The 21,999-nt window shown below is 48.1% G+C and overlaps 2 protein-coding genes across 3 annotated transcripts in view; one reads left to right on the top strand and one right to left on the bottom strand.

Annotated features, from left to right (window-relative positions):
- The window catches only part of LOC128686176 (uncharacterized), a 38,663-nt gene extending 28,077 nt beyond the window's left edge, over nt 1-10,586 (top strand). Inside the window, exons 2-3 of one of the 2 annotated variants that reach the window (XM_070083198.1) lie at nt 5,294-5,478; nt 9,564-10,586. In XM_070083198.1, the coding sequence (XP_069939299.1) occupies nt 5,294-5,478; nt 9,564-10,080 (702 nt within the window). In that variant the 3' untranslated portion in view covers nt 10,081-10,586. The remainder of the gene's footprint in view (nt 1-5,293; nt 5,479-9,563) is intronic. The other variant, XM_053772957.2, reaches the window with a different exon arrangement.
- A 1,785-nt stretch (nt 10,587-12,371) lies between these two features.
- The window catches only part of LOC128686175 (uncharacterized), a 17,325-nt gene continuing 7,697 nt past the window's right edge, over nt 12,372-21,999 (bottom strand). The window contains exons 3-5 of the mRNA XM_053772956.2: nt 17,158-17,285; nt 15,969-16,039; nt 12,372-14,440 (exon numbers count right to left, since the gene is read on the bottom strand). Of these exons, the coding sequence (XP_053628931.2) occupies nt 14,012-14,440; nt 15,969-16,039; nt 17,158-17,285 (628 nt within the window). The 3' untranslated portion in view covers nt 12,372-14,011. The remainder of the gene's footprint in view (nt 14,441-15,968; nt 16,040-17,157; nt 17,286-21,999) is intronic.

Below are 21,999 nucleotides of genomic sequence, written 5' to 3'. Positions count from 1 at the left end.
ACTCCGTGCATCTACACCTCACCGTCCGGCTCACTCCGTGCATCAGCACCTCACCGTCCGGCTCACTCCGTGCATCAGCACCTCACCGTCCGGCTCACTCCGTGCATCAGCACCTCACCGTCCGGCTCACTCCGTGCATCAACACCTCACCGTCCGGCTCACTCCGTGCATCAGCACCTCACCGTCCGGCTCACTCCGTGCATCAGCACCTCACCGTCCGGCTCACTCCGTGCATCAACACCTCACCGTCCGGCTCACTCCGTGCATCAGCACCTCACCGTCCGGCTCACTCCGTGCATCAACACCTCACCGTCCGGCTCACATCCTCACCGTCCGGCTCACTCCGTGCATCAACACCTCACCGTCCGGCTCACTCCGTGCATCAACACCTCACCGTCCGGCTCACTCCGTGCATCAACACCTCACCGTCCGGCTCACTCCGTGCATCAACACCTCACCGTCCGGCTCACTCCGTGCATCAACACCTCACCGTCCGGCTCACTCCGTGCATCAACACCTCACCGTCCGGCTCACTCCGTGCATCAACACCTCACCGTCCGGCTCACTCCGTGCATCAACACCTCACCGTCCGGCTCACTCCGTGCATCAACACCTCACCGTCCGTCTCACTCCGTGCATCAACACCTCACCGTCCGGCTCCGTGCATCAACACCTCACCGTCCGTCTCACTCCGTGCATCAACACCTCACCGTCCGGCTCACTCCGTGCATCAACACCTCACCGTCCGGCTCACTCCGTGCATCAACACCTCACCGTCCGGCTCACTCCGTGCATCAACACCTCACCGTCCGGCTCACTCCGTGCATCAGCACACCTCACCGTCCGGCTCACTCCGTGCATCAACACCTCACCGTCCGGCTCACTCCGTGCATCAACACCTCACCGTCCGGCTCACTCCGTGCATCAACACCTCACCGTCCGGCTCACTCCGTGCATCAACACCTCACCGTCCGGCTCACTCCGTGCATCAACACCTCACCGTCCGGCTCACTCCGTGCATCAACACCTCACCGTCCGGCTCACTCCGTGCATCAACACCTCACCGTCCGGCTCACTCCGTGCATCAACACCTCACCGTCCGGCTCACTCCGTGCATCAACACCTCACCGTCCGGCTCACTCCGTGCATCAACACCTCACCGTCCGGCTCACTCCGTGCATCAACACCTCACCGTCCGGCTCACTCCGTGCATCAACACCTCACCGTCCGGCTCACTCCGTGCATCAACACCTCACCGTCCGGCTCACTCCGTGCATCAACACCTCACCGTCCGGCTCACTCCGTGCATCAACACCTCACCGTCCGGCTCACTCCGTGCATCAACACCTCACCGTCCGTCCGGCTCACTCCGGGCATCAACACCTCACCGTCCGTCACACACGTGCATCAACACCTCACCGTCCGGCTCACTCCGTGCATCAACACCTCACCGTCCGGCTCACTCCGTGCATCAACACCTCACCGTCCGTCACTCCGTGCATCAACACCTCACCGCATCAACACCTCACCGTCCGGCTCACTCCGTGCATCAACACCTCACCGTCCGGCTCACTCCGTGCATCAACACCTCACCGTCCGGCTCACTCCGTGCATCAACACCTCACCGTCCGGCTCACTCCGTGCATCAACACCTCACCGTCCGGCTCACTCCGTGCATCAACACCTCACCGTCCGGCTCACTCCGTGCATCAACACCTCACCGTCCGGCTCACTCCGTGCATCAACACCTCACCGTCCGGCTCACTCCGTGCATCAACACCTCACCGTCCGGCTCACTCCGTGCATCTACACCGTCCGGCATCATCACACCTCACCGTCCGGCTCACTCCGTGCATCAACACCTCACCGTCCGGTCTCACTCTGCATCAACACCTCACCGTCCGCTCACTCCGTGCATCAACACCTCACCATCCGGGTCACTCCGTGCATCAACACCTCACGGTCCGGCTCACTCCGCGCATCAACACCTCACCGTCCGGCTCACTCCGTGCATCAACACCTCACCGTCCGGCTCACTCCGTGCATCAACACCTCACCATCCGGCTCACTCATCAACACCTCCCGTCCGGCTCACTCCGTGCATCAACACCTCACCGTCCGGCTCACTCCGTGCATCAACACCTCACCATCCGGCTCACTCCGTGCATCAACACCTCACGGTCCGGCTCACTCCGCGCATCAACACCTCACCGTCCGGCTCACTCCGTGCATCAACACCTCACCGTCCAGCTCACTCCGTGCATCAACACCTCACCATCCGGCTCCATGTATCAGCCCTTCACCATCCGGCTCACTCCATGCATCAACACCTCCTCGTCCGGCTCACTCCGTGCATCAACACCTCACCGTCCGGCTCACTCCATGCATCAACACCTCACCGTCCGGCTCACTCCGTGCATCAACACCTCACCGTCCGGCTCACTCCGTGCATCAACACCTCACCGTCCGGCTCACTCCGTGCATCAACACCTCACCGTCCGGCTCACTCCGTGCATCAACACCTCACCGTCCGGCTCACTCCGTGCATCAACACCTCACCGTCCGGCTCACTCCGTGCATCAACACCTCACCGTCCGGCTCACTCCGTGCATCAACATGATTTAACCGGGAAAATTATTATTGTATCCTTCCTTAATATGAAAAGTCCATAACTATCTTAATTTTTATTTCATATTTCAACTTTTCAGAGTAGTAAGAAGCAATTGTTGACATAATTAATTTTTTAGCTAAAATCTGTCTAATATCACAGTGCTGACCTTCCGTCTGGGTCTTCAGGCATCAGCTTATATGCAACAGTGCCCCTGAGTTTCTGTGCTTGAAACACAGACTCTCCTTGTACTCCTGGTGCTGTGGTTGAAGCACAGACTCTCTCTGTACCCTTGGTGCTGTGTAATTACTAGCCCATTGGATGACTTCCTTGATGATCTATCATGCGAGATGGTGAGGTCCTTGGGAGAGTGCTGTCTACTTATCCTCGGTGGGTGGGGGAATTATTGAAGGCGATGAGGAACATCGTGTAAGGAGAGTGATATGATGGCTAAATAGAGCAGAAGACGGGAGAAGTGTGGATAGTTGGTTAGACGGACAGTAGTGTGGGTTTGTGGGGCTGATGGTTTGGAGTTGAGTGATTCGAGAGAAGTCTGATACTAGAAAAAGGGGGGAATTAATTGGGGGAATCAGTTAGTGTGTTTGAGTAATGGTTTGTGGGACTTATTATTATTATTATTAAAGATTAGCCGGTATTTTCCCGGCCCGGGCCTTTTCCAAGTGGTGGCCCGGCCTTGGCTCCCTCTTTAGGGAATGTCTGAGACCTAAGTCTCCCATGGGAGGAGGCACAAGTACCTCCTCATCTTTGGGACCAACTGTCCCCAGGCCTAGCCACAAGTTAGGCCTCTCTGGTCTGCCATCCCCGCCCCAAGGGGGCTAATGGGAATGACAGTCTTATGAGCTAAAGGCTCGGGCTCCTACCCTACCCTAGAAGGGTTAGGCATGGTGTCGATTTTTGTGGGACTGACTACTTTCTATCATGGAAGACAGACTCAAGTCAAAACTACTTCTACTCTCTCCTGCCTTGCATTCTCTTGCATGCAGCTGAAGCAACCTGTTGTACAGGCGAAAAGTCTCAGCAATAAATTTACCCGAGTGTTGCGCATGTCTCTTCTATGTCAACTAGTTGGTATTATATACCAATAGAAGTGGTACTGGGTGTTTACTGAGGTGGAAGACGGCAAAACAATACATAAAATAATACATTTTTCTTGGGGTTCCGTGTTCGAGAAGAAAAGGTGTGGTTTAAGGAACTCAACTTGTTCTGTTGAGTTTAGTTAGGTGTTGGGAGGGGGTTGGTGGAAGGCAGGGAAGGGATTGGTGAAGGGCAGGGAAGGGGTTGGGTTGGTAGAGGGTAGGGAAGGGGTTGGTAGAGGGTAGGGAAGGGAGAGGTGAAGAGGGTGTGGTTGATTGTGGTGTGGGTAGTTGAAGAGGTTATTAGGGAGTGTGTTGAATGTGTTAGTGGTGGGAGTGGTGCCCTGCGGATGCTGCTGAGGCTCAGGTGAAAGATGGGAGATTGAGATGACTTAGTAAGAGGCAAAAGAAGGAATGGAAGATGAGAGGAAGGTACACTATAGACAGACCAATATCCGAGCGCGCGTGTGCGCGTATGAGTGTGTGCGTGTGTGTGTGTGTGTGTGTGTGTGTGTGTGTGTGTGTGTGTGTGTGTGTGTGTGTGTGTGTGTGTGTGTGTGTGTGTGTGTGTGTGTGTGTGGAAAAGAGATACAGTTTATTCTTCAGCTCCATGAGAGCATTTATTACTGAGTGTCTAAGTTTTACAGTTAACTGCTAGTACCGGTGAGAACTTTACACTCCAGCTGGTTATTCTAGTTTTAGTCTAACACACAATGGAACCAATGCAACACCTCACCAAACATTTACCTCACAGGTATTTTAGCCTCTCAGAATACCACGCGAATTTTTCAATAGCAATGATTTTATCCAGCATTCTATAGTTTTCATTTTTAAGATTTTCACGTTTTTAATTTACAGTTTGCAACGATTGTATCCATTTATTCACGTCATTCACTTGTTCTTCACTTGTTCATGTTAACTAAATATTCTTGTAGGCGGTAAATTAAATACATTTGGAACAAATGGCTAACTTAAGATACCCAAGTATTGCACATGTGTCTAATTTACCAACTTGTCGGTTCTCTGAATCATCTGTCTACATTCTTGTAGGTCATATCTTCTTCATTTCCTCTTTCGCATGCGAGTTTTTCATCATTTGTGAATAAATTCACATATATTTTTCTTCCGGGAAGTCATTCATAACATTTAAAACAGCATTGGAACAAGTACTGATCCTTGTGGGATCCCACTTATGATATTTACCTATGAATATAGTTTTCCTCTCGTCAGTTTTGTCCCTATTTCTCGAAGCTCTCATACACTGTATGAGTTAATCCTTTATTCCTTCTATCAGAAAATAAGGTTAATGTAATTGAGTACTGTGATTAGCAGACGGATGGAAGTGTCTGCACCTCTTGTGCTGAATTATCAACACTTACTTAACACTTTAAATAAATAATTCTTTAAATTGTGCAGGTATTAAGTGTTCTTGTGTGAGTATAGCCAGAGACTTTGTTTATATATATATATATATATATATATATATATATATATATATATATATATATATATATATATATATATATATATATATATATATATATATAATGACTTCGGGTTCATCAGCTAACTCCTGATGCTTTGTCTGCAGGCGGCGGCCGTGTTGACCTGGGCGGCGGTGGGGGGCTTGTGGGTGGCTGGCGAGGATGACCTTCGACCCGAGGATGACCTTCCGGCAGAACACCGAGCGGGGGGTCACCACACTGACCTCCTATCCGATCTCCCGTTCGCCTCGTCCGACACGTTCGTATGGAACGCTGGTAACGGCAGCTACAGGTGAGGGTGAGAGACGGGGTCCAGTAACGATGTCACCAATTCTGTTTCCACGTGTGTTAGTAATACCATGGGAGGCAGAAGTTTGTTATGAGGGAGGCAACACCTCTGGAGTTGACTACTAACGTAAGAATGGAGGAACACTGCAGCAGGCCTACTGGTCCATACTAGGCAGGTTCTTCTTAAACCAAAACCCATTTAATAAAAATATTTGCCCAACCTATTTTCAATGCTACCCAAGGAATAACCTCAAAATTTAATACAGTCATTGTTTAACAAGTATGAAGTCTCCTTAGAAGATGCGCTAAACCCTTGTGAATCATTAAGCATCGTTCTGTATTACCAGGTCTAGGGTTACGAGTTGAAATATACTTTTTATTCTAAAGTAATGCATTTTTAACCAAAACATCCAAATTTTAGTGGAGAAAAAGAATTTCCTAAAAATGCTAGAGTATCTTCAAAAAAATGTGAAAGTATTTCGAAAAATCAAAGTTCATCCATTTCCTATAAGAGCGAGTGTGTGCGAGTGTGTGCGAGTGTGTGCAGGTGTGTGCGAGTGTGTGCAGGTGTGTGCGAGTGTGTGCGAGTGTGTGCAGGTGTGTGCGAGTGTGTACGAGTGTGTGCGAGTGTGTGCGGGTGTGTGCAGGTGTGTGCGAGTGTGTGCAGGTGTGTGCGAGTGTGCGAGTGTGTACGAGTGTGTGCGAGTGTGTGCTGGTGTGTGCAGGTGTGTGCAGGTGTATGCGAGTGTGTGCGAGTATGTGCCAGTGAGAGTGTGTGCGAGTGTGTGCGAGTGTGTGCGAGTGTGTGCAGGTGTGTGCGAGTGTGTGCGAGTGTGTGCGAGTGTGTGCAGGTGTGTGCGAGTGTGTGCGAGTGTGTGCAGGTGTGTGCAGGTGTGTGCGAGTGTGTGCGAGTGTGTGCATGTGTGTGCGAGTGTGTGCGAGTGTGTGCGAGTGTGTGCAGGTGTGTGCGAGTGTGTGCGGGTGCGTGCGAGTGTGTGCGGCTGCGTGCGAGTGCGTGCGGGTGCGTGCGAGTGTGTGCGAGTGTGTGCGAGTGTATGCGGGTGTGTTCAGGTGTGTGCAGGAGTGTGCGAGTGTGTGCAGGTGTGTGCGAGTGTGTGCGAGTGTGTGCGAGTGTGTGCGAGTGTGTGCGAGTGTGTGCGGGTGTGTGCAGGTGTGTGCAGGTGTGTGCGAGTGTGTGCGAGTGTGTGCGAGTGTGTGCAGGTGTGTGCGAGTGTGTGCAGGTGTGTGCGAGTGTGTGCGGGTGTGTGCAGGTATGTGCGGGTGTGTGCGAGTGTGTGCGAGTGTGTGCGTGTGCAGGTGTGTGCGAGTGTGTGCAGGTGTGTGCGAGTGTGTGCGAGTGTGTGCGAGTGTGTGCGGGTGTGTGTGAGTGTGTGCGGGTGTGTGCGAGTGTGTGCGAGTGTGTGCGAGTGTGTGCGGGTGTGTGCGAGTGTGTGCGGGTGTGTGCGAGTGTGTGCGAGTGTGTGCGAGTGTGTGCGAGTGTGTGCGGGTGTGTGCGAGTGTGTGCAGGTGTGTGCGGGTGTGTGCGGGTGTGTGCGAGTGTGTGCGAGTGTGTGCGGGTGTGTGCGAGTGTGTGCGAGTGTGTGCGAGTGTGTGCGGGTGTGTGCAGGTGTGTGCGGGTGTGTGCGAGTGTGTGCGAGTGTGTGCGAGTGTGTGCGGGTGTGTGCGGGTGTGTGCGGGTGTGTGCGAGTGTGTGCGAGTGTGTGCGGGTGTGTGCGAGTGTGTGCGAGTGTGTGCGAGTGTGTGCGAGTGTGTGCAGGTGTGTGCGAGTGTGTGCGGGTGTGTGCGAGTGTGTGCGGGTGTGTGCAGGTGTGTGCGAGTGTGTGCGGGTGTGTGCGGGTGTGTGCGGGTGTGTGCGAGTGTGTGCGAGTGTGTGCGGGTGTGTGCGAGTGTGTGCGAGTGTGTGCGGGTGTGTGCAGGTGTGTGCAGGTGTGTGCGAGTGTGTGCGAGTGTGTGCGGGTGTGTGCGAGTATGTGCGAGTGTTTGCGAGTGTGTGCGGGTGTGTGCAGGTGTGTGCGAGTGTGTGCGAGTGTGTGCGAGTGTGTGCGAGTGTGTGCGGGTGTGTGCAAGTGTGTGCGAGTGTGTGTGAGTGTGTGCGAGTGTGTGTGTGTGCGAGTGTGCGCGAGTGTGTGCGAGTGTGTACGAAAGCACAGCAGACTAGTTACAGAGACCACACAACACGTGATCAATTGTATGATGGGCACGATGTTAAGGAGCCTTGTACACGATGCAGCGCCGGCCACCTACACAGTAGCAAGGGAGGCTCAGACACGATGGGAAACACATTCACCATCACTCATTCAGTAGCTGTCTTGTCACAAGTGTTTACCATCAACATACACATCAATGGTATACAGCGTCGACAAGATGAAGAATTAGACACATGTACAACATCTGGGTATCTTTATTGTAGACGCTTCGCCATCCAGTGGCTTTATCAGTACATACTCAAGGACATAATGAGGAGACAGCAGAACTATATACAAAAGATGAGGTAATTAGTCCCTCAGCCTTGGAGTCGGTGAAGAGTAGGGGTTTCAGGCAGCCCAGGTGCGGGGAATGGGCTTGGCCTGGGGACAGCAAGTCCCAAAAGATGAGTAGGTACTTGTACCTCCTCCCATGGCAAACATTGGTCTGATACACTCCCTCGACAGGGAGCCAAGGCCGGGCCACCTCTTGGAAAAGGCCCTGGCCGGGCAATTATACCGGCGAATCTACAACAGAACAGAACAGTGAAGAGTACGGTAGTCCTAAAGAGTATGGATTATTATTATTATAATCAAAAAGAAGCGCTAAGCCACTAAAGAGTATGGAAGATCCATGAAAAGTCACTTTTTTTTTTTTTTTGGAGTTAGACACAGTGTCGGTAAACTTTGACCTAACCTTTCTGTAGCTTTCTCTTTATTTTCCTGTGGCTTTATTTCCATTCACCAGCGCAAGATTTGTGGAGGCTCGATTCTCCGTCCGCTAATTGTGGCCACCTGTCAGGTGTGGAGTCACACCCGAGCGTGACCACACTGTGTAAGGAGGCTCACCCGATGCACCTGTTACTAAATGATACATATAATGTCCCACAGTGAGAGACTCCAGTGGGGTTTGTAATGATGTGAACCTCAGAAATCAACATTCAGGGCATGATGTAAACATAAGATATCAACGTTCATTTAGTTACGTGAATGTCAGATATCAATGTTCAGTTAGTGATGTGAACGTCATATATCTGACGTTCACATCACGAACTGAACGTGAACATACACACACTCACCTTTCTGTACGTGTGTGTGTATCTTCACGAGTAAGGATTATTATATGTATTTGGACGCATTTATAGGATATATATGTGTGCGCGTGTGTCTTGTGTATTATGTGTAATGTGTGTGTGTGTGTGTGTACTCGCCTAGTTGTACTCACCTAGTTGAGGTTGTAGGGGTCGAGTCCAAGCTCCTGGCCCTGCCTCTTCACTGGTCGCTACTAGGTCACTCTCCATGAACCATGAGCTTTATCATACCTCTGCTTAAAGCTATGTATGGATCCTGCCTCCACTACATCGCTTCCCAAGCTATTCCACTTGCTGACTGCTCTGTGGCTGAAGAAATACTTCCTAACATCCCTGTGATTCATCTGTGTCTTCAACTTCCAACTGTGTCCCCTTGTTGTTGTGTCCCATCTCTGGAATATCCTGTCTTTGTCCACCTTGTCAATTCCTCTCAGTATTTTGTATGTCGTTATCATGTCCCCCCTATCTCTCCTGGCCTCCAGTGTCGTCAGGTTGATTTCCCTTAACCTCTCCTCGTAGGACATACCTCTTAGCTCTGTATGTGTGTGTGTGTGTGTGTACTCACCTATTTGTAGTTGCAGAAGTCGAGTCATAGCTCGTGGCCCCGCCAGGAGTATGTGTGTGTGCTTGAGTGTGTGTGTGTGTGTGTGTGTGTGTGTGTGTGTGTGTGTGTGTGTGTGTGTGTGTGTGTGTGTGTGTGTGTGTTTATGATTGGCATCAACTGCCTCAGTTCCACCAGGTGAGTGCAGGTCATGGAGTTGATAATCAGTCAGTAAGAGAGATTGTGGTTGCAGGTTCGGCATGCAGGGAGACAACCAGTGGAGAGTTGAATCCCGTGACTCAGATGGAACAGTCAAGGGACGCTACTTCTACCGCACACCAGAGGGTCAAGTTGTAGACATCACATACGACGCCGGACAACAGGGCTACCGCGCCAGAGGGGACGCCATCCCAGGGGGCGCTGCTCCCCTGCATCATCAAGAGACGCCACCGATGGTGATCCAACAAGGGATTGAGACGCCTGGTGAAGTGGTGCCGACGGATAAGGAGTTGATTGCTGGAGAGGTAGTGGATCCTTACGGTGCACTGCTTTATTATGGCATGGAGGAGACGCTACCTTCTGGTGACGGCGTCATCACCTACTCCGATCCTGAGAACCTAGCGATAGTGACGGAGGTCAAGTCGCGGCCACGGCAGGAGGCACCCGTGGCGGTGTTCCCGGTGGTGGCACTGCCAGGCTTCACGGACCACCTGGCAGGCCCACCCCTCGTTAATGACTTCCCCGTTCTGCCCGTTGCCATACCCGTGTAGACTATTCATGCCCACTCCACGCCGCTGGTGCCTCGCCCACGCCCCCACCAGGAGAACCCATCACACTCGCCAAAGTATCTAAACGCGAAACCGATGTAGTTTAATTAAGGGGTGGGTCAGCAGAAATGTTAATAGACGAAAGTTTGTTAGCAGAATTGTCAACAGACTCCGTATCAGTGGTGGGTCAGCAGAAACGGTGTGGCGGCGCTGGAGTTGGGACTTCAGCAACATTGTTACCTATAAGCTTTAAAGGGCATTTCCTCGTTTACCAATTCGTAGCTTGGACACAGCTGAGACGACCCACAGGAGGAGGCTACGACGGCCGTGTGGGGAACCAGATATCTCTCTCTAAAGACATCTGCCAGCTTGTGCCGTCTGGGTGTTGAGGCGTCGTCCGCCTGTCCAGTTACTGTGATGTGTAGAAGATAAATAAACAGAGAACCAGATTTTTATTTACCTCCCTCTTTTCCTCCACGCCCCCCTTCCTTCCCTTCCCACCATCCCTCCTTCCCTGCACACCCTCCCTCCTTCCCTTCACACCCTCCCTCCTTCCCTTCACACCCTCCCTCCTTTCCTACACACTCTCCCTCCATACACTAACCTTACCTTCACACTTTACTGCACTCTATCCCCACACTCACTCTCCTCTCACTTAAGATTATAAAACTTGATGATCCACTATTCGAAGTTCACTGTTCTGTCTCGATCAGTATTCCTTCAATGATCACTTGTGTTGATCAATATTCACCGAGTGATAACTTATGTAGATCAGCATTCCTCTAGTGATCTCCCGTGAAATCTTAACTAGGTGATAGCACATAAAAACAAAGCAGGTTGGGAATAAAAAAAAGAGAGAGAAATGAACATAAATGAGACATAGTCACATTTTTTATTATGATATTCACCGGAGAGGTCATACAGTGAAAAATATTTCCAGTCTATGACTATTTAGAGATTAATTGTACACTATGCCTTAATTTGTCAGGGTGTGAAATGAGACAAGCATTACACTGCGAGAATAATTCCTGCAAGTAAAGTAACAACAGAGATCAGTGAACCAACGTAACTACACACATCCTACATTACATTACATTCTACATTTCTTCCTAAAGAAGAAGAAGAAGCAGGAGAAGAAAAGACGGGGTAAACAATGAGGTCAGGGTAAGTTAGGTAAGGCTTGTCAGGAAACAGGACAAGTGTTTGTTGACGCTAGTCTTAGTCATGTGATGACCCGCAGCTGGAGCTTATGGTCATATGATCGAGGCCTTCCACTGGCTTGCCGGCCCACCCCAGTAAAAATTAAGGTAACTTTCCTAAGGAAGACAGGTGCGCTTCTGAGGTTTTAGGAGGAACTGAACTTCCTTGATCATGACCCAACTTTCTGGTCCAGAACAATGATTCTATTAACACAATAAAATTACTTTTTTTTTAACAAGTCGGCCGTCTCCTACCGAGGCAGGGTGACCCAAAAAGAAAGAAAATCCCCAAGAAGAAAATACTTTCATCATCATTCAACACTTTCACCACACTCACACATAATCATTGCTTTTGCAGAGGTGCTCAGAACACAACAGTTTAGAAGCATATACCTATAAAGATACACAACATATCCCTCCAAACTGCTATCCCGAGCCCCTCCTTTAGGGTGCAGACATTGTACTTCCCATTTCCAGGACTCAAGTCCGGCTTTATAAAAATAACCGGTTTCCCTAAATCCCTTCACTAAATATTACCCTGCTCACACTCCAACAGATCGTCAGGTCCCAAATACCATTCGTCTCCATTCACTCCTATCGAACACGCTCATGCACGCCTGCTGGAAGTCCAAGCCCCTTGCCCACAAAACCTCCCTTACCCCTTCCTTCCAACCTTTTCGAGGACAACCCCTACCCCGCCTTCCTTCCCTTACAGATTTAAATGCTCTCCATGTCATTCTACTTTGATTCATTCTCTCTAAATGACCAAACCACCTCAACAACCCCTCTTCAGCCCTCTAATACTTTTATTAACTCCACACCTTCTCCTAATTTCCACACTCCGAATTTTCTGCATAATATTTACGCCACACATTGCCCTTAGACAGGACATCACAATAAAAAATATATTCACAAAAAACGAGCAAATGATCTCACAAATTAAATACATTGAATTTTAATAATAATAAACTATAAATTATAATAATATTCATAAATAACTATAAATTATTATAATAATAATGAGGAGTATAATTACTGAACTTGTTGGAAGGTGTGTCTACAGTCCTGAATATCAGAATCAAAATCAAATCAAAATCAAATCAAAGTCTTTATTTACCATGAAATTACACAGGGTGACAGTCATTATTTCTAATTGATAATGATGATTTACATCATATAATGCCCAAACGCAGGTGTTACCAGGAGCAAAACCTACTGATAGGAGGCGGGTCAGTATTATCAACACATAGATACACACCAACCATACGTGTAAACACATGTAAACACAAATATTTACCATTGTTGAAAACAAAACTATGTTAGCAGCAACAGTGTTCCCTCACATCTACCATCTTGTCTGTGTTCCCAAAGTGAATCTTCCTGTACTTGATAATCGTTTTCTGTAATCAGTCTGGGTTAATCGTTTTCTGTGTTCAGTCTGGGTTAGTCGTTTTCTGTAATCAGTCTACGCTAGTCGTTTTCTGTGATCACTACGGGTTATATTTTACAATCAGTCTGGGTTGATTGTTTTCTGTGGCCAGTCTGGGTTAACCGTTTTCTATTATTTCAGTCCCAGACTTTACTAGATCAGTCATGGACCGGGCCTCGGGGGCGCTGACCCCCGAAACATCCTCCAGGTATACTCCAGGTATAACATGATAACCAGGATAATGAAGAGATGATGATCAGGACGAAGATGACACAATGGCCACGATGACACAATGGCCACAAAGATGACACAGTGTCCACAACCATGACAAGAGGGCCAAGATGACACGATGGCTAAGAAGATGACACAACAGCCAAGAAGATTACACACTGGCCAAGACGACGGTGAGAGATGTGAGAGCTCTGAGAATCTGGCAAGCTTAAAGCTTCTATTTAGAACAGCCGTTTATAACGAATTAGGTAAGCGGGTCCACCTCTATCAGGCTTTTCTGTAGAGGAAACAAAACTATGTAGCCAGCGATCTATCTACGTTATAGCGGCATGAGGCCAAAGCTAAGACTGAAGACTACATCAGCAAAGTGACATGTTTCTTGCAGTGACATGTGTTTCTTGCAGAGTGACATGTGTTTCTTGCAGAGCAACACAGTCTTTCTTGCAGAGCGACATGTGCTTCTTGCAGAGCGACAGGTTTATCATGAGAGAAGTGCAAGATGCATTCTAGTGCCAGCAGCATAAAAGCTCTAGTCAGTTAATGCATAAATTAACTGGGAAGCAACATTGTACTTTCAACCAGTGATCGGCATTGAGGGCTATGTTCCTCGATGCCGAGGAGGGGCTCTTGATCGAAGGAATCGAACTTGCCATCCTCTTCGTTAGATCAAGCCTGATTATTCTCCAATCTCCTTGCGCTACAGGAGCCCTACAGGCTTAGCGCTTCCCTCTAAATACAATAATAGTAATAATAAGAGAGGCGAGTGGTAAGTGATGTTGTGGATGGTGTATGGTAGGCAATGGTGAAATAGTTCACCATGCATCCGTTCTTACGAGAAATTTCACTAAAATTAGAATGAATCTGCGTGTACATTGATGTAGCATCCTCAGGAGATAGTAAAGTAGATGTAGCATCCTCACGAGATACTGAGTAAACTAGATGTAGCATCCTCACGAGATACTGAGTGAAGTTTAGTTTTGCGCTTCGGCTTCGACCTGAAGAGCCACTTTCCCACAGCTGTCGAGGAGATATGAGTTGACAAGTGCTATGTGAGAGTAGTTACGCCTGGTCATCTCTACTGGTAGGGCACCTCCAGCGCGTACACGGTGACTTTGGGCTGCTCTGAGTGAATCAGGACAGGTGCGAAGTCCTCCGCTCGGGCGTCACCGAAATCTGGTCTCATCTGGACGTCGTGGACGGCGGCCACTGGCACCGCCCCCAGACGGACGGCCAGCTCCGACACACCACCAGCCTCAGCAGCCACCTTCGGCGACACCACGAACTGCGGTGCTCCTGAAGGTGACCTGCCCGCTGGTAGCACCTCCCCGGCGACGGCGGCCTGCTTCAGGAGTGGCGAAAGAATGACTTTCAAGCTGGGCTCCGAAGATTCAACTTCCACGCCCTGGGACTGCACTCGCACCTCGGAAAGCCTCGTTCCCGGCGTCTCCTGCTGGCTGTACACTCCGGCTACGGCATCCACCTTGCTTGGAACTGCTGCAGCAGGCTGTACACAGAGCACAGAATTAGACATCGTAAATGTTATACAGAAAGCTCATTGACTTTGTAAATAATGTTGGTAGAATTACCGATAATATGGTTGGTACAAGACAAAATGCAACTAATGCGACCGTACCAATGAAATCAAATAAATAATTCAAGAGTCACTGCACCGAATAGATGCAGTTAAAATTAGCAACACCGTCGGCCAGAAAAAAAATGACTATTTTAGTACATGTAAACTACATTTTTGCATACTCTTGAAAGAAATAAAGTGTGCAAAATGCGACAATATAATATGCTATCTATCTCTGTCTCTGTCTCTCTCTCCTCGAAGCTTCAGTAGTTCAGGAAGATACAAAATCAATTGATTAAGGGGTTTTATAATACCGATGTTGATCTCTCATTGTCCTCCTTCAGTCATTTATTAGATGGGGTTGGCAGCATCATAGTGACAGAAACGTTACATTTTAATGAGAGAAAAATCATAATTTCTCACTAAATTTATAAATAAAAATATATAAAAGTACAGTAAATAAGATGAAGCAAAATGATTAGGTTTGAGTTCACGATGCTGTGTTGCGGTGACAGCCTCAAAGACGCTGTGTTGCGGTGACAGCCTCAAAGACGCTGTGTTGCGGTGACAGCCTCAAAGACGCTGTGTTGCAGTGACAGCCTCAAAGACGCCGTGTTGCAGTGACAGCCTCAAAGACGCTGTGTTGCAGTGACAGCCTCAAAGACGCCGTGTTGCAGTGACAGCCTCAAAGACGCTGTGTTGCAGTGACAGCCTCAAAGACGCCGTGTTGCAGTGACAGCCTCAAAGACGCCGTGTTGCAGTGACAGCCTCAAAGACGCCGTGTTGCAGTGACAGCCTCAAAGACGTCGTGTTGCAGTGACAGCCTCAAAGACGCCGTGTTGTGGTGACTGCCTCAATAATGTGTGACTGTTGTGGTGACAGGTACTCGAGAGAGAGAGAGAGAGAGAGAGAGAGAGAGAGAGAGAGAGAGAGAGAAAGAGAGAGAAAGAGAGAGAAAGAGAGAGAGAGACCATCGGTCTCAGTATTCCAGCCATATAGACATATATGTATATTTCTGAGATGAGATTAAAATCAATTAGAATTATCTATTAAGAGGAAATTACTCTTGGAAGATATACATACTAACTAATAAGTCTGAAAATTTATGTTTTATTTTGTAATTTAACCCACATTTCAGGTGTTCTTCAGCTCATCTGTGACTTGTTCTAACCAAGCCAACACGTCCCTGCCTGACCTTACCCGCATCTGAGCCAAGTCTCTATGTGACCTGGTCCTCACATGTGACCTGGTCCTCACATGTGACCTGGTTCTCACATGTGACCTGGTCCTCACATGTGACCTGGCCCTCACATGTGACCTGGCCCTCACATGTGACCTGGTCCTCACATGTGACCTGGTTCTCACATGTGACCTGGTCCTCACATGTAACCTGGCCCTCACATGTGACCTGGCCCTCCCACCTCCCCCCCCCTTCCTCCTCAAACACCTGGTAACTTACATTTCCTGTGTCGACGATAGTGCTGAAGCCTTGACTGGGAGAACTTAAGTACTGCCATAATACTGGTAGCCCTGTTGAGTAATGCCTCAAGTTAGTCTTTATTATACACAAATAACTCGCACATAGAAGAGATGAGCTTTTGATTCTTTTGGCACAAAATTATTAATTTTTAGATTAACCTAAATGAAAAAAATATACCTTTGAAAGTATAAGAGAAAATTTTAGAAAGGACTTAATTTTAGATGAGGTCTTCCTAATTGACCAGTTTTACCTATTCGGCACGACATATATATAATCACTAGTCACGAAGATAAAACACCTCAATTACTGGGAGCGCTTGAAGTTCCTGAACCTGTACTCCCTGGAACGCAGGCGGGAGAGATACACGACTATATGCACCTGGAAAATCCTAGAGGGAATAGTACCGAACTTGCACACGAAAATCACTCACAACGAAAGCAAAAGGCTCGGCAGACGATGCAACATCCTCCCAATGAAAAGCAGGGGTGTCACTAGCACGTTAAGAGACAATACAACAAGTGTCAGGGGCCCGAGACTGTTCAACTGCCTCCCAGCATACATAAGGGAGATTACCAATAGACCCCTGGCTGTCTTCAAGCTAGCACTGGACAAGCACCTAAAGTCGGTACCTGACCAGCCGGGCTGTGGCTCGTACGTTGGATTGCGTGCAGCCAGCAGTAACAGCCTGGTTGATCAGGCTCTGATCCACCAGGAGGCCTGGTCACAGACCGGGCCGCGGGGGCGTTGACCCCCGGAACTCTCTCAAGGGAAACTCCAGTCATTAGCATAAACGAACCTACTTGGAACAAAGCTGAGAACTGCACATATGTAGGCAGATAATAGGCCTAAGGGGAATACTAAATCTGGTGTAACACAGCCTATTTATTATTACTCCAAAAGTCTCAGAAAGAAACCCGATCAAAATTTATTTTTGAACTGGAAGACAGACTGCGTCACTGCCCTAAACCAGCAACATGCTTCGTCTTACAAATATACTCATCCATTAAATGCTTGAATAAGAGTAAATGGGTGAATATCGATGGCTAAGAGGGGAAATATGAAAAAGATAAATGTGGAGTATGAGGGAGCAATGATAACGATGGAAGAAAGAAAATGAAAGAAAGTCGATGAGATAACGAGTGACCCTGGAGTAGCACCTCTCTCCTACCGTTGGCATCAACATAGCTGAAGGTGTCCTTGACAGTCCGTTGGTCGTCCTTGGCTTCGTAGTGCACTTGACCCGGAAACTCATATCCGTAGGAGTAACTAGGACCGGCCGTCTCCACGAACTGGGTCCTAAAAAAATAACAGAGGGGTAAGGAAAAGGAGGTAGAAAGTACATGGCAGTAAATGAGATGGGGAGATAACGAAAGACCTCACAGTGGATAGCCTGGGTTTTGGCTGAGGGGGAAAAAAAAGGCTGTATGCTATGTACTTCTAATTCTGTCTAGATAGTATAGCAAATTTTGCTATACTGTCTGGAAGTATAGCATAAAGCTCTCTCCTAACTTTCCTCTCCCTCTGGCCAACTTCCTCCATGTAAAAAGGTTCAACATCATTCTATGTCATAGAAGAAAAATATATAGATATTTAAAGGGAAAGATGGAAACATAATTTAGTTACAACTTCTAGAACCACATAACCATCACCACTACCTCTACCACTGTTATTATTATTCCCTGAGGAGGACCGGTGCCACCTGATATCCCTGATGTAGTTCCTGAACTAACATCATAAATCTATTGAGACCAGTTTGCCCCTCTATGCTATCGAGCCAAATATTTGAACAATATGTTTACCCCATTTGATTCTTAAATTACTGTATATTTCTTGAGCAGATGCAGCTTCAGCGGATAGTTAATCCCACTGAGATATAATTCTATTTGCGAAAAAACTTTACTCACTTTCATGTCGTATCTCTTGCCTCAGAGTTTCATTATTAGTTTATTGAGCCATTTTGCACTTTAAATATCTCTGTATGTGAATGTATTAAAACCATTAAATATTTTCATGACAGGGAAGTCAAGAGGTGATAGTGGAATGAAGCGTTGCCAGGACAGAGTGCTCCTCGGTACGTCATGAGCTCAGAAAAAAATGTTAGGGCACAGATGCGAGATTAGTAAATAAATGCATTAGTATTGGACTGGGAATTGATGTGTGTCGGAAGGTCAAGGAATCTGTTATCGTGGATACAACAGCCTGTGTCACCAGTGATAAAAATGGATTTTAAGAAGTAGATGCATGCTTGGGATATTGGGAAGAGGATATGTGTTGTGTACCTGCATTGCCCCTCTTCCTTTTAGCCCTTATTCCTTCTCCTACCCAGAAATGGGTGGGTCTTGAGGCATACGTTGAGACTTTGCAAAGCCTAGTCAGTGTGCAAGAAATTATAATATATACCGCAAGCAGCTCTTCGTCAGTGGGGGAGTCGAGATGTGGGGAGAGTATGTGTCTCAGTCGTTCACAGTATCTCGCGAATGGGAATAACAACTGTTTGGACTCAGTTTAAAAAAATCATAAAAAAACTGTCAAAGAAATGGCAAAAGTTACAGAATAATAGTCACAGAACAGCTCATTCTGTAACAATGTAATCACATTCAAATCTCTTCAATATTTCGATGACCGAATTAATTAACTGGCTGTATCACTGATTATGTCAACATAATAGAACTGTCGATATTTACCAACGAGGAAACAAAGTTATGGTTGATTGTTAGAAAGTTGACAAAGATCAAAGACTAAATTATCTACTTGTACAGAAACTGAGCATAAAAAAAATGGAAATGTAGAAGTGTGTGAACGTGGTGTGGCCAGTTATCCTGCACCAACTTACCATCACTCCTACCTACTGCTGGGCGAACAGAGACAGCAGGTGTCTTACGGAAACACACCCGATGTTTCCACCAGTACCGGGGATCGAACCACGAACCTCAGTGTGTGAGCCGAGTACGCTACCAATCACCCACTATACTGTAATCCTTGGTTACTATCCTGGGTTATTAACCCTCTCCCCGAGTTAATAATCCAAAGGATTCGCTGCCTGACCACGGTAGAGTGCGGTTGTGCTCTGCACCCCTCTGCTGTTTGTAGGCGAGCTCCCTTGTCAGTTACCTGGCTGCAGCGGTGTGAAGTGGTGCTGTCACGCCTCTGTTAACAACATAGGTGCACTGTGAGTGTCAAGATGGCGGTGAGACGCAGGATAAATACTGTAGGTATTGAGCTACTTCAAGGAACGATAACGCCTAGTTCTGCGCAAGTCTTATTGCCAAAGATCATCCGGGAGACATATGGCATACAAGATAGTGACTTGTATGGTGTAGCATTAAACGGAAGCCAAAGAATATTCGTCAAACTGCTATCAGCTACGGTTTATGAATCGTTAGTCACCAGGTTTCAGGACGTAAGTCTTAGCGTCACACCAGCTGTCAGTGTAAGATTGACAGATGTTTCACGGCATTATACGTGGATCAAGTTACGCAACGTTCCCTTTGAGGCGGACGAGGCGGATATAAGGAAAGTTTTTGAGACATATGGGACGGTGCATTATGCTCAACATGGTACGTGGGCGGCAGGTGCCTATGCTGGTTGTCCAGAGGGTTCTTTCAACCTCAAAATGACGTTGAGGCACCCAATACCGTCATATGTGTATCTACAAGATTTCAGGACGCAGGTAATGGTAATGTACCCAGGACAACGACGTACATGCCGCCTATGTGGTGAGTATGATCACATAGCGGCGACCTGTGACAAGCGAAGACGTGTGCCTGGACCTGTGGTGGATGTCGCAGCCCCTGCTTCAAAGGTGGCAGGTGAAAAACAAACATCGGATGGAGGGCGTGGTGTTTTGTGGAGCGAGATAGTGGATCGGGCACACGGGACTGGTGGTGAGTTGGAGTCCCTCCCCCAGCTGCCTGATCAGGTATTGTCTCCTGTGGATAAGGAGGAGCAGCAATTACAGGAGAAGGTTCTCGAGATTGAGGAAGAATTGGTGGAGGTGTTGAAGACTTTGTCACCACCAGAGAGGGACGTTACATCTGGGCGTGGTGTCATCGGAGAGCCGTCGCTTCCAGAAAGTCGGAGACATGATAATTTGGGACGTGATGGTGGTTTGGAGTCGTCCGTTGAATCACTAAACCATTCTCAGGTAGAGGTGGAGGTTCATCGAGAGGCAACATCTGATCAAGATATGTGTAACATGACGGTCACGAGAAAGAGGGCGGCTACGTCAGATTCTGATGACGTCCTTACGCCTGCACAAAGGCCTGGGAAACAGACTGAGGTGAAGTGTGAAGGTAGTGGTGTAGGTGGTGGTAGCCATGATAGGAGGCACCGGAAGAAGGGGGGAGGGAAAGAGAGCATTCTGAAGGTGTCAAACTTAAATTCAAGCTCTGGAGTTGTAAAGAGTGATGAGAGGAAGCAGGGGTGGAAACTTTAATAGGCCTTAGGTGTATGTGTGTAAATGTTAATGGGTTATGTAGCGGTATGAAGAGAGATTGGTTTCGTAATTTCCTGAACAAATCTAGAGTGGATGTTGTGTTCCTGCAGGAGCACAATTTTAAAGAGGGTAGGGTGTTGGAGGTGGCAGGATTTCGAGTAGTTACCCTGCCATCTCCCCGTCTAAAAGGTGGTGTGGGAATTTTAATAAGGGAGACGAGCCCGTTTGTTTTGCAGAGAAGCGAGGGAGGAGGGGGAGGGAGGGTGTTGCGTGTGGATGGGTGGTGGATGGGTAAGCGTGTGTCTTTTGTGAGTGTGTATGCGCCGGCAGAAAATAACATCAAGGTAAAGAATGATTTTGTGTGTGAGGATCTTGTGTTTTTCTTAAGTGCACTGCCAGAGGTGGCGATAGTTGGTGGGGATTGGAATAGTGTAATCAGGGTGGCTGATGTGGACCCAAAAGGGGCTGGATATATGTCTGTGGCTCTTAGGGATTTATTAAGGGATGTTAGGTTACGTGATGCCTTCGGGGGGGGGGCGGGGGGGGGGGCGGTGTGGGAGACTGAATATACGTTTGTTAGGAGTGGATATGCTGCGAGACTAGATAGAGTGTACCTTTCTCAGGGAGTGGATGTGAAATCTTTCAGTACTGTGGAGGCTACAATGTCAGATCATAGGGCAGTGGTGGTGGAGGTTGGGTGGGGGACGCTCGCGGACATATATAGAAGTTATTGGAAATTAAATATAAGTGTATTAGGTGATGAGGAGGGGTTGGAGGAGTTTTCAGTCCTATGGAGGGAGCTTAGTGTGGAAGAACAGGGAGTGGATGACATTGTGACATGGTGGGATAATGTTGCAAAGGAAAGGATTAGAAAGTTTTATGTGAGAGAAGGAAAACGTATTAATAATTTAAAATATGGACTGGCTAACTATTTAGATTTTAGAGGATAGGTTAAGAGGTTGCTATGGGCGGGGGGTGGGTGGGAATAATTTTCCTATGGATGAAATAGCTGAAATAAAGGGGAGGTTGAGGGTGTTGCAAAATGAAAGGTTTCAAGCTGTAAGGGTGCAGGCAGGGGTGGAAGAGGTGCTTTGGGGAGACAAGCTGTCAGCGTGTGTTTTGCGGCATCAAAAGCAAAGGCAGGCGGTGACAGCTATCCCATGTTTAGAGGTAACGGAGATGGTTGGGAATTATAGAGCAGGGCAGGAGATACGAACCATGAAGGGGATGTGTGCGTATGCGGAGGCTTGGTACGAGAAGTACTGGAACAGTGGGGGGGGGGGTGACTTGGCGTTGGACAAGGTGTGTACGTATGTGACGTGTAATTTAGGAAATAGTGATAGAAAGGCTTTAGGTGGGACTATTACGGCAGAGGAAATAGAGAATGCGTTAAGGGGAATGAGGAAGGGGAAAGCGCCGGGTATTGACGGTCTCCCAGTAGAATTTTATTTACAACATTGGACGTTAATAAGGGGATTTATAGTTAGGTTATTTAATCGTATGAAGGAGAAGGGTACGTTGGGGGAGAAGCAGGTAACAGCAGTTGTAGTGTTGGTCCCGAAGGTCAAGGGGCAG

The sequence above is a fragment of the Cherax quadricarinatus genome, chromosome 9 (assembly GCF_038502225.1).
Source record: "Cherax quadricarinatus isolate ZL_2023a chromosome 9, ASM3850222v1, whole genome shotgun sequence".
In the NCBI taxonomy this organism is placed as follows: domain Eukaryota; kingdom Metazoa; phylum Arthropoda; class Malacostraca; order Decapoda; family Parastacidae; genus Cherax; species Cherax quadricarinatus.
The sequence above is the reverse complement of the archived record's forward strand: the minus strand, read 5'-3'. Positions and strand labels throughout refer to the sequence as shown.